Source organism: Neopsephotus bourkii, unplaced genomic scaffold (genome assembly GCF_033783945.1).
Source record: "Neopsephotus bourkii isolate Nb327-2 ecotype Australia unplaced genomic scaffold, CSIRO-AGI_Nbou_v1 NB_962, whole genome shotgun sequence".
In the NCBI taxonomy this organism is placed as follows: domain Eukaryota; kingdom Metazoa; phylum Chordata; class Aves; order Psittaciformes; family Psittacidae; genus Neopsephotus; species Neopsephotus bourkii.
Window position 1 is genome coordinate 6,530,884 of NW_026901456.1, and position 14,232 is coordinate 6,545,115.

The window sequence follows — 14,232 nt, forward strand, 5'->3', positions numbered from 1 at the left end:
GCAAGGTGATTTCAGATGTGCTTGCATCCTGACACTTGGAAGAAAACCCCAACAACAGCAACCCAACAACCTGATGGAGCTATACTGGGGATTGTTAATTCTGGCTGAAGACATTTGCACCAGCACTTTCTAAGTAACCAACAAAAGAATTGCTTGTTTCTGACAGCATCTGCAGGGTTTCTTGCAAGTGTTCTCCAGGGCTTAAGGGTGGAAATAGCCAGGCACAGTACCTGTGCTTGCTCACTGTGCTTATTCTGCACAAAAAAATACCCTTTTCAATCCAATTTGGAAGTGAATTAAGCGAAGCAGCACAAAGGCATTCTCTGTGACCTGTGAAGGTGTTACTCAGGCCAGCAGAGAACAGCTAACCCACCTTACAACCTACTTTTATTTCCCAGCAGAGGCAAACATTAATTTTATAGGACGGTCAGAGCTAAGGTTTTCTCCTCTATGCTCCCACCTTTCCAATACTGGCTGCCTCTGTTCTCACACAACCTTCCAGGTACAATCTTCCTACCCACAGGGTTTTGATTTCTTTCTTTTTTTTTTAAGTGAGGCTGTACATTCACCATTCATCTGTTCAGTGATCGCATTGCTGCCTTCAGTGATAGTGACTCTATTATGTTCATTCCCCTTTTTGTTAATTCCCTGTGAAGCAGCAGATTGGATTTTAAAGTCTATAGAGATAATGGGAAAAAAGCTTTCATTTCAGTAGACCATGAAAAGGGTTCCGAGTCCAAATCAGACCTAAGAGAAGAATTTGAGAATCAGTTCTGAACAGAAGAAATATAATGGGTTTAGCGCATGAAAGCACACTGGAATCTTTTGATTAAAACACAGGGGAAGAACCCATGATCTTTTCAGGAAGGCTTATGTTAAGAAACTGCCCTTTGAAGGTACATCACTATTCTTACAAAACATTTTCTACTTGAAAGCCATTACCCAGACAAGGCCATAACATCCACAGAAAGAACATTAAAACATTTGATTATACACTTATTTGAAAGCAAAAACTTTGAGACTGTGGCCTGACAATTTACCTTTAGTTTTCTTCCACACACGTACTATTTGGTGTCTATGGTGTTCTTCTCTCACTGAAGACATCTCAGGATATGTTGCTATCTAATCAACGCAAGTGCTTTTGTTTTTACTCCTGAGAGTTATTGGCTTCCCACAGTATTTATCGTATGGAATTCTCAAGTACTTTTGCTCATCAACTATTCTATGACATGTCAACAGCATCTCCGTGTTTCCTATACAGTAAGAAAGTCTTACCTCACAGCTCTGATCTCACTTGGCTAGATAGAGTGCCCACTAATGTTGTTTGCTGTTATGTGCAGCAGTGTTTTTAGTTTAAAACTTTTAAAGGAGAAAAGAATGCAGATCCGACCGCACTGACAAAAAAATCATTTCTCTCTTCTACTTTCATTTCATTCTTAGCTCATTTAGATTTTTCAATGCGTTAGACACAAAAGAACATACAAGAAGTCAGAAAGGACACCTGGGGTTGAAGAAAACGCTTGCTTAAAGATTTTTTCTCATTACCTGCAATGTTTTAAACATTTTAAATTTTCACATAAAAATTCTATCCCTACTTTCAGCATCTGCATCCAGCTTTGTTCTTACAACTCATCTTGTGAGTGCTTAGTACATCATAGAATCATAGAATAGTTAGGGTTGGAAAGGACCTTAAGATCACCAAGTTCCAAACCCCCTGCCATGGGCAGGGACACCTCACTCTAAACCATATTACCCAAGGCCTCATCCAACCTGGCCTTGAACACTGCCAGGGATGGAGCATTCACAACCTCCCTGGGCAACCCATTCCAGTGCCTCACCACCCTAACAGGAAAGAATTTCCTCCTTATATCCAATCTAAACTTCCCCTGTTTAAGTTTTAACCCATTACCCCTTGTCCTATCACTACAGTCCCTAATGAAGAGTCCATCCCCAGCATCCCTATAGGCCCCCTTCAGATCCTGGAGCAAGTCAAGTTCAGATACTTCACCTTGCTCACCCACAAAATACATGGATACCAACTGTGCATCAAATTGTCATTTACAGGGCTTGCTTAGCATTACTGAAGTAACTCTTGCCTGAAGTTGAGGCAGAAACAAATTCCTCCTTTATGAGCCTTAATGGCACTCACTTGGCTTAGTCATCACACCCTCTAACATGGAGCAGAAACGCAAACAGCAATCTCACCCTAAGATTCCTTCCTTCCATATAGCCATAATTTGAGTGCTGCCCTTCAGAAGGGTTGCTTTGTCCGGGAAGAACTGCCTAACATTGTGAAGATGCAAACATTAAAATTTGCGAAGCAAACTCCCAGGATTTTCCTGAATTTTGCCTGCTTGACTTCCCAAATGTTTTAATAGTTTTTGGCATAGAAGTTGTAAAATCATGTATCAGAAGTGAAGTTCTTCCTCTGAGGCTTTGGCAACAAAGCAGTTTGCAGGATGAAGCCCATGATATTTGCTTTCGGTATGGGAATGCTGGAGACAAGGAAGACTTAAATTGTTTGCTAGAGCCATGCAATGAGCTGAGGAGACCTTCACACAGGAACAGGGAAGAGACACGCAACATGCACTGGCGTCAAGGAAGACTGACAAAAGAATAAAGCGCTTTTCTGTCTCATCTGCTTAGTGCAATGGGCACACATGAATAAAGTTCAGGGAGCACGTTGCTCACTAGAAGGCAGGCAGCAGCTGAAAGCTATCTTCAGGACACAAGCTCCAAGATCCCCTGCTTTAGTGCCACAGGCAGCTTGGGATCCAACAGGAATATTTGGGCTCATGCTTTTATGCATGGTACCAGTGCTCCTGCTGACAGCACACAGGAACGAGAAACTGTACAGGGAGGAGAACTGGCACATGTACAAGCCAGAAGGAACAGAATGGGATACTAAGTGCCCAGGAAGCAGAGCAGGGCATAATGTTTTCATGCTGCATTTGCAACAGACTGCAAGAATTTCATTACTGGAGAGTCATTGCACTGTATGTGACCACAAAAACCATAGGGAAAATAAAAGCAAAACAGCATACATAGGGTTTGTAACACGTTCAAATAAACCACAGATCTGGACATTACCTTCTAACTATGTCTGTTTAGTCCTGTACTTAAAAACGTGATCTGCACTGCACAGACACCAAAACGTTGCAAGCCAAAAGCTAAGGAGCCTCACCAAGGAGCAGGAGATAGTGTGGTGTTATCTGGAAACAAAAAAACCCACAAACGGCCAGAGGGTTATCATAGCAAGTGGCTTAGATGGAAAACTGGAAAAAGAAAACTCTTCCAATTTAATACTGTGTCTGGTTTCAGTATTTGCAATTAGCCCAATACTTTAAGAGAAAAAATTGTGTACAATCACATTTCAGACATGCAGGCAGGACTGTACTTCTCTCCCCAAAGCTTTTGAAACCATCTGCCGCATTTGACAAAAGAGCTTATACACTCCTGTAAGTATAAAAGTGTAACAAAATCCAGCAGCTGTTAGAAACAAAGAAAACCTTATTGCAGGCTCCTGATAGAGACTGGAGAGCATAGAAGAATTAAAAAAACACAAAACCACAAACAAAACCCAACTTAGCAATGTTGATGTATGAAAAAAATCTTCAGCCAGTGCTCATATCTTTGGAGATACTTAGGCCTCATTATTTCTGATGCTTCCGGAACTATCTAAGGAAGAAATATGAGCCACTTCATACATCAAATTATGGAGACAGAAAGGAACTGTAAATTAAAGTACCTTCTTTCATTGTCCTATGATGCTTACCGTGTACTGGAAAAGGTTGGCATTTCAAACTTATACAGCACAACCCAGTTGACATTGATGAGTCTTACTGACCATATAGTGTGTACATGCCTTCCCTGGCATATATATAGTTTCACAGCAGAGAGAACTACTACTGTGAAAAAACTGACCTCATCTGCGATGTGGATCACAGAAATATACCTGGATATGCAGGGTGAAACCCCTAGCTCAATAGCATCCAACAGAAAAAGTACCACATCCTGCACAAACATTTCCTGAACACTGGAGAGCCATCACACCCTTTGAAGCAATGATCAGCCTTCAGAGCATACTGCCAATACACCAGCTTTCAGTCTTTCAAATTTCATCGTTCAAGTTGCCAGTGTTTTGTCTGCCACTTCTATTCAAGGTGTTTTAAGAGTATTCTCACACCTCAGCATAAACCCAGTCAGTGAAATCTAAGTCATACTTCAGTGAAGAACTGGTCTAAAATGTTGCAAACTGCATGGGTGATAAAACCAATACTAGAAGCCTATTTACAGTTACTGTTAAGAGCCTGCATATTTATTATTAAAGATATTTCTCATTATGCACTTTATTATGAATCAAACATGTTCAGTTTGCAAATAAGAAAATGGTGCAGGAAACATACAACTCTTTCAAAGCAACAGAATTCTCAGCTCCGATCACAAATACAAACAGGTTTTAATTCAAATGCTGCACAGAAATGGGAACAAACCCAAGATAACCAACAAGCAGGAACCATGTCCTGCACAGCATGCTTCAGTTTGTTCCCAAATACAGTACCGTTTAAAGCAACAGTTGCTTATCTGTAATTATATTAACAGAACTTTAAATCAGTGTCTTAACTGATACGCAATTTGATCTCTTCATCAAGAACATTCTACGCCCATTGAACTTGTGATACAGTGTACAGTGGGGTTACTGAGGCTTGGGGTTACTTGCTTCTGTGGATGCTGACTAAGCTGACCACTTTCAAATCTGAAGGGACAGCAACTTCTGTTGCAGGAATACATTGTTCAAAGATGTCCACTGGACATCTAATGTAAGTCCAAGTTAAATTAGTAGAGAACTTAGTTACCCTTCTGGTCCAAAAGGGTAAGTGGCATGCAGTTTAAAGATCTCTCTGCAGTGACACCACCAGCAAATTACCTGGTAGCAACAGGAATACTCCTAACACCATTTCATTAAGCAAAATATTAAACAGAGGGTATATATATAAGTCAGAACTGCATGCCAATCCTAACAGTTTAAATACACTGCTGAAATTGCTACCAACTTTCAGAGCATTTTTTGAGACACCTCGAAACTTGAGTTTTTGCTTTCCTACTACATACTCTGCATAAGAGATCTTGTACTATTCCTACCGTTGCCAGAAACAGGGACTTTTAAAGTGGATAGATTAAATCAGTTTGCCCTGGCAAGTCCAGCTGAAGCAGCTTGCAAGCCTACCAGCCTGTTTCACCAGGAGAGATTCCCAGCACTGCAAGAGATCCAACAGCAGGGAATGCTCCTGTGCCTCTACAGCTCCTGTTCAAGGTCTGAGGCTGAAGCTGCCAACAAGGCTCTCAGCAAGGCTCTACAGATGGGAGCTACAGCATCTGAATGTGGGCACATCTCTCTGCCTGCCAGAGCTGCAGGAAGCGGAAGCATTCACAACACCAGCGATGATCTACTCAGTGAATCCAAGTTCCATGAAGTTCAAAACCAGCTCCACATTCCTGACGTTCCACCAGTAAGTTTTTTAAAGGCATTTACCCTACTTAATTTTGTATCATCACACGTATTAAAGTATGTGCACACACATATATGTGTCATTCATACATACACACAAAATCACATACATAGATGCACGGAAAAAGATGCAGAGTATGTTTTCTTCATCACAGACAAGTCTCTAAAGAGGACTGAATATTAGTAAAATTTTTGTGTCTCAAATTAAAGTAAAAAAATAATAATAAAATAGGTCTTCTCATTAGAGCTGGAAAGAATTCCTTAACTGCATTTCCTCTTTGATATTTAAAAGTAATACATTTGGACAAGACAACCCCTTCAGGAGGAGAAAAAGAAGCTGTTTTCATATTCAAGGTATCTTTCCTAAGACTGCTCCAGAAGAAAGTCTCCCAAGCAGGCAAAAGAAATGTGTGTGTTCGTAGTGATGAACTTGGAAGTAACAAAAATGAATGCAGAAGTAAAAAAAAAAATCTATTGGCATTTATTCCACTTTTAAGGAAACAACTATAATTCCAAAATGTTCTTCTGTAGACAGAAGAAACTGGAGTTTATGAAAGTGCAGTCTGCATCATAAATATCCTCTTTAGATATAGATATTACTGTGACTTTCACTGGTTATCAGTAACTTCTTCAAGATCTTCGTGCTTTCAGTTACATCCTAGGAAAAGGAAGAGACGATCAGCATTAGCTACACTGCTGGTAACAAAGCAAAACAGCCTCACTGTCCTCCATTTCAATTTTTATTACTCTGAACACCAGTTTTATTAAAATGCTAACTCTGAGAAAAATTCAGGTCTTCTGAATGAAGGTTTTCAGAGACCTGCTAAAGGCTTCAAAGGAATTTGCAGTTCAACTACAGAAAGGGATTGATTTGTTGTTTTGCATTCCTCCCTGCTTGTGTATGAGTGGAAGAGCCAGCAGATCTGCTGTTTTCCATCAGTTTAAACATTTACGTACTGCTCTATTAGTCTGTCTAGCAGACTAGTAAAAGCTATCATGAAAAGCATGCAGGAACCGAGAGTTAAAATAATTACTTCGGTACCCATAAATCTCTTCTGGCGTTAAGATGCAAGTTCACCTGCAAAACTGAAGAGTGTTTTGAACCAACTATACTTCAATTAAAAACATCTCAGGAAGAAGCAAAACGTTCAATTTAGTAGCTATAATGCCATGATTTCACAGCTGCTTGATTAGTGCAAAATTCTTAAGAGTCATCTTTAGAAATTCAGTCTTTTAAGAAGTTACAGGCCAAAATAAATGTCTTAAGAAGCTGGCATGTGTGGTTAAGACAGGAAATACAGAGCTAGGAAAGAGACATTGTGCATATGAATGGGAATATAAACAACATCATAAACAACATAATACGCTTTAAAGGTTTTAACATGAGACACCTCCAAAGGAAACTGCAGCTTAAATGATCACAAGAAATCACTCCCTGATATATAAGAGCCTGAAAAGTTAAAATGAAGTTCTGACAGAAGTTGCAGATTCATTATTTCTAAGCAACTTCCAAACAGATGTTAGAGCAGGGACTGTACCAGACTGTCATTAAAATCTGTATTTTACTGCCTTTTTAGGTGGAATCCTCACAGGAGTACATCAACAGTAGAACACAAGAGATGACAGACAAAAATAGACAAAACCTCCCATTAATTTTTAAATATGAAATTTTACCTTGACTAAACTCTTCAGGAGTTTAGAAGAAAGCAGAGGCTTGAACGCTTCAATTGTAACAGTGTCCAGTTTGATGGTATCCGTGTAACACTGATACAACACTGCAGGAATCTGCCACACTTGACAATAACTCAAAACTAAATACAAGTCAAAAGAAAATGCATGTTACATTCAGCAGAGAAGGAATGTAAATTCTGTGTTATAGTATCACGTTTGTTCTGGCCAGAACCTCAGAAGCATAAAAGCATAGAATCACAGAATGGTTTGGATTAGAAGGGACCTTAAAGATTATCTAGTTCAAACCCCCCTGCCACGGGAAGGGACACCTTCCACTAGACCAGGTTGCTCAAAGCCCCATCCAATCTGGCCTTGAATACTGCCAGGAGATGGGGCAGCCACAGCTTCTCTGGGCAGCCTGTGCCAGTGCCTCATCACCCTCACAGTGAAGAATTTCTTTCTAATATCTAATCTGAATCCACCTTCTTCTAGTTTAAAGCCATTGCCCCTTGTCCTGTTATTACATGACTTTGTAAAAAGTCCCTCTCCAGCTTTCTTGTAGGCCCCCTTTAGGTACTGGAAGGTTGCTATCTATATGTTCCATATATTTTCACTGGAAGCAACGCTTGAAAGTTTATAAACTAACTACTCAGGATCTTAACTGCCGGACCAGCTATTCTTCATTGACCACATACGTGAGAAAATAAACCACCAAAATTTAGTAAAGCATTGCTGGTACTTCTTTCTGGCAAATACTGCAGCTGGAAACTATATTACTGGTAACCAAAAATGAGATTCTGTAAAACAAACCAACCAACAAACAAAACCCAAACCCCTGAACAACTCAAAAGTGTGAACAAGATAAACATTTTCTAGACAAATCATGCACTTTGAGCTCCTGCCAGAAAGCTTTTCATCATGATGCTACCACTAATTTGGTCCCCTATAATGAAAAGCCTGGCCAGGTTTATGACATTACATAATAAAAGTGAATCTAACTTTTATATGAGGTCGAGTAGTAGCACTGTGAAATCTGTTACCTGTAATTTGCAGAAAGAACCTTATGAACCTCAGTTTGGGTGTTCAGATGAAACCAACTCTTACTGTTAGGAATTATTTTTCAAAAAGCTAACTTGTCAGCCAGTTTACACAATTAAGCATAAATTCTGATCACATTGGGATGCTCTTCAAAATGAATTTTGTGTCACCACCAGCAGCAATTGTTATATTGAAACTGCAAAATACCAGCAGCAGGAAGATCTCGCACAATGTTGGGTTGTTCCAGCAGTGGGCAGCAGACCTGCTCTTTGAATTCTTTTGTCTTCAAGGCTTTCAGAAAGGGAGATGGAAGTGTTAAAGTGGATTCCTGAGTTTTGTAATCAGCTACAGGACACGTTGAAAGAATGGTTACTTGCAAGCCCTCCTTTCGCATGCAACCAAAAACCTGAAATAAAAATGTTCATAGATAAGCAACATTTATCTTCTCACAGTAACAGAATAAACCCAGAGAGATTTATTTCAATTTCAGTGGAGATGGAGTCCTTTTTCTTTCTACAATCGCCATTACTAAAAATAGTAAAGCTTAATATACTTGCAGGTGAACAGAAATGCTGAAAACCTAAAGCCTCTCAAGAAAATCACTAGGCTTGGTAAATACATTAGCTGTTCTTTTGGGGGTTTTTGTCTCCCAGGATCTGTGCATGTGAAATTTCTACCTGAAGGCTGCAATTTGGATTTTAGTCCAGGGAACCTGAATTAAGCTGTCATTTGCCATCTCCTTCATCATCATCATGAACATTTCTGTTCACCTGCAAGTATATTAAGCTTTACTATTTTTACTAATGGTGATTGTAGAAAGAAAAAGGACTCCAAATAAAACCAGGCTGCTTACGACAGGAGAGCAGCTTGCTACGCTGCAAGACATTTGAAATTGAAATTGTGCTCTCCAGATGTTCTGCAGTACTTAAGAAGAGTCTTCATTTTAAATACTCAGATTTTATTTAATTATATTCAAGTTGAATTGAAGGAAGAGAACTTTCGTTTTTTTCACAGTCCTCCCCAAATTCAAAGCAAACAGTTTCAAAAACACTGTACAAAGCACACTTTTGGATCCATTGCATGCCACCACAAAACGCCAACACACTGCACAGTCTCCCACTGTTTTCAAACAACAATGTCAAATATGACAGAATGTCATACGTCAGAATGAGTGGAAGCATGATAAACCTGCACCTTCCCTTCAAACTATCCCCTTCAGATTTATGACCAGTAAGGAAATAGGGAATTTGGTAAACATTACAGAAACTTGCCTGTTGCTGTATATGATACCAATCACGGAAGGGAAGCCGACTGTTCCCTCAGATCAGTGTGTTACCACTGTAATATAAAACTGAACTAACTTTTCAGAAGCACATATATTTTCAATTTACTTTGCTGGAAACGCTGCCTGGTATGCATTACTGAAAAACTTCAGCCTGTGAGTGGTCATTTTATGCTGAGAAAACACAAAAGTAAAAATCTGACTCAATGAGACTGTAAAGATGCCCAGCACATGATTTATGAAGCATACAGAACAGGTCTGTAACACAAACTAAAAGAAAAGATTACCAGCACAGTACTTCTGCTGTACATTTAAAAATACCAGTAACTATGAAGTCTAAAAATACTCAAGAACACTGACTTGGTAAAACTGCACACTCCTACTGCTCATGAACACCCACATCTGAAGTAACACATTTGAGCAAACAGCTGGAAAAACACAAATGGGAAGACAGCAAACCCACCATCATCTTCCTTTTATAATCCCAGTTTAAATGATGTGCAAGAACGTGTGGAATACAGCAAACCCAAAATGGTTTAGGTCTTCAGGCTCCTAAACTTCAAAGAGAACCATTACCCCCACCAAAGTGAATGAAGCTCTTCAACACACAAGGAACCACAAGAGTCTAGTTTTCCAAACTTGGATGTGAAACCCCTGTAACATTCAGTGAAATTACCCCAGTTTTCCATCCTCTTTGCGTTCCTGTAACCTCTCTGGCCACTCACACTGAGCTGCTTGTATGGCTCTCCCTCGCAACCAAGTAGTCCTTCTCACACGCTGCCTGGCAGCTGGCAGCTGGACTGAGCAGGTACCACTCAGCTTAGGCTGAGGACTTGCTCTCAGTGGATGCACTACTTTTTACCTCACTCTCTGTACCTCTACCAAAGCCCTATCCAGCTTCAGCATAATGTAACAGCTTCAGAATCTCTGCTTGAACAATGAGCAGAGATTTAAAGGAAGGTAGGTTAGCAGACAAACAGCAACGCAAAATAAGCTATACTTCCTAAAGGCTAAGCAGTGACCCAAATCTATAAAGAAAATCAACAGCCAGAACATACTCCCCTGGCTTCATCTTATTAAAATCAACAGGATGATATTTGGAGGGACCTGAATGACCCAGCAGCGTTTATGTACCAAACACACCCCTTTGTCAAGATATCATCCATCCGAAGTTTCACAACAGGTTTGTCTGGTGATTCTTTGGCAGATGCACAAATACAGTTATGTTACTGTTTTTTAAAGAAGGATTCTCCAAAGTTGAAGTAAGCCACAGGAAATTTAACCCAAACAGGAAAAAGGCTTGGAAAGTAGTTAAGGGCAACAAAATTGAAACTCCCCAAAAGAATTAACTGCACGAAGTTGGTAAATTACAACGGGCAGCATCTAGAAAAGAATTTCACAGAATCTGCCAAGAGTAAATCTGTAGGATATTTAAGAGGGGCACAGGGAAAACAGTTATTTACAATGCTGTCACGCTGAGAATATCAGAGAGGAAGAGGCACTTGCATCAAGCTGAAGATCCCCACCCCTAAGGTTTCATTACTCAATTTGTTGTCTTGCCAGTTTTACCTTTTCAAGCCACTGGAACTGCTGATCCTCAGCCACGTAACAACTGCACTGGCACAACCAAACCTTAAAAAAAACAACCACCAAAGAAGTTGTGTAAGCAAGTGGTTTACAGGGCACAAAACAGCTCCTAATCACATGTAGAGATAACGTGACTGCAGCAAACAACTTGATGGCTTTCTTGGGCTTCCTCATCTCCATTTCGACAAGAGTTTTTCATTTACAACTGATGTGAAGCAACTGTGCTGACAAATGTCTTTCTTTGTACTGAACTTCACATACTAGAACTTGAAATAGTTCTAATAAGCCTAATGACCCTTCAGATTTTTTATTACATTAATCCAAAATACCACAGTTCCAGTGTTTGCTTTGCCCTGGGCAGGGTAAGGGGTGGATGAAGTTGCTCTCTTTTACAGAAAGCTAAAACATAGAGAAATTCATGCATAAGCCACTTACTGTTGGATCTGATATTAAGCGGTAAAACAAACAGAAAGAATCTGTTGGGAGGACATTTGATGTGCTGGATGTTCGACACCACTCATTCCACAGCTTCACTGCTCCAACTACTTCCCAACATACAGAATCCAGGATAAAAGAAGACAAGAAAGCTGCAGAGAAGAACAAATGCTGTTAATTTATTAAGAATAAAATTTCTGTTCTACAAATAGATACCCAAACTGAGATTATTTCTTTGCAATCTCAAGTTAAAAAGGAAAATACAGTAATTAATTTTTAATAAGCATTTATTGACCAAATCCAGAAAATATCAAGAATGTGAGTAAACTTACCGCATCAAAATTTAAAAGGTAAAGAGCAGTTCTAAATATAGAGATTCCTAACATCAAAAACATACATTCTCAGGAATTACATCACCATGGTCAACTTTGATTCCTTTAGTATTTACACTAAGAAGGTAAATACTAAAATCACAGAATGCTTAGATTGGAAGGGACATTAAGAGATCATCTGGTTTGAACCCCCCTGCAGTGGGCAAGGACACCTCCCACCAGACCAGGTTGCTCAAAGCCCCCATCCAATCTGGCCTTGAGCACTATTAAGTGCCTAATACTGCTTAAGTCTCTAATACCTATTAAATCTCTAATACCTATTAAGTCTCTAATACTTCTTGACATACCAGATATAACAGATTTCTAAAAAATAAATAAATAATAAAATCATGGAATCAGAAAGGCAGAACTATTACACTGGCTCTAGGAAGCAGAGACAAGAGATTGCAGGACTTAGTGACAAAAAGAGATCCTAAATCAAGTGTTCATAAATCAAATTCCTGTCAAAAGTCACCCTTAAACAGAACGCTGATCTAACATACCTGGCTTTCAAGGAAAAACCTGAACAAAGGGAAAACAAGTTAGCAAAGCTAACTTAGATATCATTTAAGTGTCATCTAGATGTGGCCTAAATGTAAGGAAGACTTAAAAGTTCTTTATATCCGCAGGGAAACAGCTATTAACACACTCAAAACCTTGTTCAGCACGTGTGGGAAAGGGTGAAGGTGTTTCAAGACTGTAGGCCTAATAAGTAAATAGCCACCTCAAGAGAGGCCATTTTGAACAAGCGAGGAATTAGAATGTGGAAAAGGGACTGACCAAGACAAAAAGTAAAATAAAATAATTGTTGATTGGAAATAAAAGCTTACTTGACACACAATTTTACGTATTTGACAAACCCCTATTTAAAACACTAAACTGCACTGAGCAACTTGCTATTAGAAGACAACTTTTGCCTATTAACAAACAGTTCAGGAGAGTCTACTGAAGTCAGATGAGGGAACAAAGGGGTTGTCCCAGCTAAAATCCAAAGTCAAACCATACATTGCTTCAGCCCTTCAACTGAAGATACATCATTTTACCATGATCTGACAGAAAAAACAGCTGTAACAAAAACTGTGGTTTATGCTTACACACTAACTGGTTTCTCTGGACAGCTCAGATGCCTCAGGGTTAAAACTCCACTCCCTAAACAAAGAGATGGACACCCTTAAGTATCATCCTCACAGCAGAGACCAACATTAAATATGCAAAGGGAGCGTCCTGGCAAACTTAAAAGCTTTCTGCCAACCTCCCGCCTACTCAAATTTATTCATCGAAGGGCAACAGGATCTGAGAGTCTCAGACGGTTTGCTTCTGCAGTCTGCACTACTCACCTGCAGCGTTATGTCCTACTGCAAGTATAAGTTTAGAGCAGACAAACAGCTCGTCGGGAGAGCTTTCCGTAGGCACGCCCGACTTCAGTGTCCAGCGGACGTCGATCTCCCTGGCAAAAGATGTAGTGCAAGTGGCGCAGCGTTCCCCCCCTGCCCTGCCCCAGGCCCGGCCACCCGTGGAGGACCACCCCGGGGGAGGCCGCATCACGGCCGCGATGCCCCGGGGGCCGCGCCCGCCCCTTGGCCGCTACCTTTTCTTCTCCAGCTCCCTGCGGATCTCCCGGTCCTCGGGCGTCTCCTCACACCCCTCCTCCGCCGACTCCTCATCGTCCACGCCGGCGCGGGACGGCGCCACTATCACCTCCCCGAAGAAGGTCGCCATAGTTGCCTAGTTCTTGGAGGACAGCGCGCCTGCGCGGCACTACCGAGTTCCGCTCCGCCCGCTCTGGCCCCGCGGAACACGGGAAGGCGGTGGGAGCGTTCCAAGGTTCTTCCCGACGGGGACGCTTCCACCGTCGGGCCCCTGGGAGAGGCTGCCGGAGCACGGCTCGTCCCCGTCCCTCTTACGAAGCCGCCATGCCAATCACCGCTTTGCGGTCCGGCGGGGAAGCCGACCTCCTCAGCTCCCTGCCCCCGGAGGGGAGCCCCGGCCGGCCACAGCGGCAGGAACCCAACTACAGCCAGGTTAAACGTGCCCGTCGTGGGCAAATAAGAGTACAGATTCCGGTACAACGTACAGCGTTACTTTGGTCCGCTCCTACAGGTACATCAAAATATTGCTGCTGTCGTGGACTTGCAATGTTTTCCTATGCCTGTTGTCACTGCTCTAGATTCAGGTCCTGATTTAGAACAAGCAAACACCCCCACCCAAAAGAAACACACTAAAAAAACCCAAACAAAACAAGAAAAAAGCCAAAACAAGCAAAAACACTAACACCCCCCACCCCCCCCCCCCAATCCATTGCATAAACCAGTCTTAAAGACACTGCTTTGCATGACTAC

General features: G+C 41.1%; 1 protein-coding gene across 1 annotated transcript; it reads right to left on the reverse strand.

Moving 5' to 3' along the window:
* Nucleotides 1-5,775: 5,775 nt before the first annotated feature.
* Nucleotides 5,776-13,669, reverse strand: PSMG1 (proteasome assembly chaperone 1). Its single transcript, XM_061359251.1, has 7 exons — nt 13,482-13,669; nt 13,231-13,340; nt 11,523-11,674; nt 11,070-11,132; nt 8,426-8,624; nt 7,184-7,320; nt 5,776-6,167 (listed from the first exon to the last, which is right to left on the reverse strand). Exons 1-7 carry the CDS (start codon nt 13,610-13,612, stop codon nt 6,093-6,095), a joined length of 867 nt encoding a protein of 288 aa, XP_061215235.1. The 5' UTR covers nt 13,613-13,669; the 3' UTR covers nt 5,776-6,092.
* Nucleotides 13,670-14,232: the final 563 nt, after the last annotated feature.

Bases quoted from the DNA above. Each gene is read 5' to 3' on its own strand.
- PSMG1 (XM_061359251.1), bottom strand. From the start codon at position 13,612: ATGGCGACCTTCTTCGGGGAGGTGATAGTGGCGCCGTCCCGCGCCGGC. The intron at 11,133-11,522 runs GTAAGTGGCTTA...GTTTTTTTTAAG, and splicing joins GCTTAATATCAGATCCAACA to GTTTGGTTGTGCCAGTGCAG. The intron at 6,168-7,183 runs GTAAAATTTCAT...TCCTTTTCCTAG, and splicing joins TCCTGAAGAGTTTAGTCAAG to GATGTAACTGAAAGCACGAA.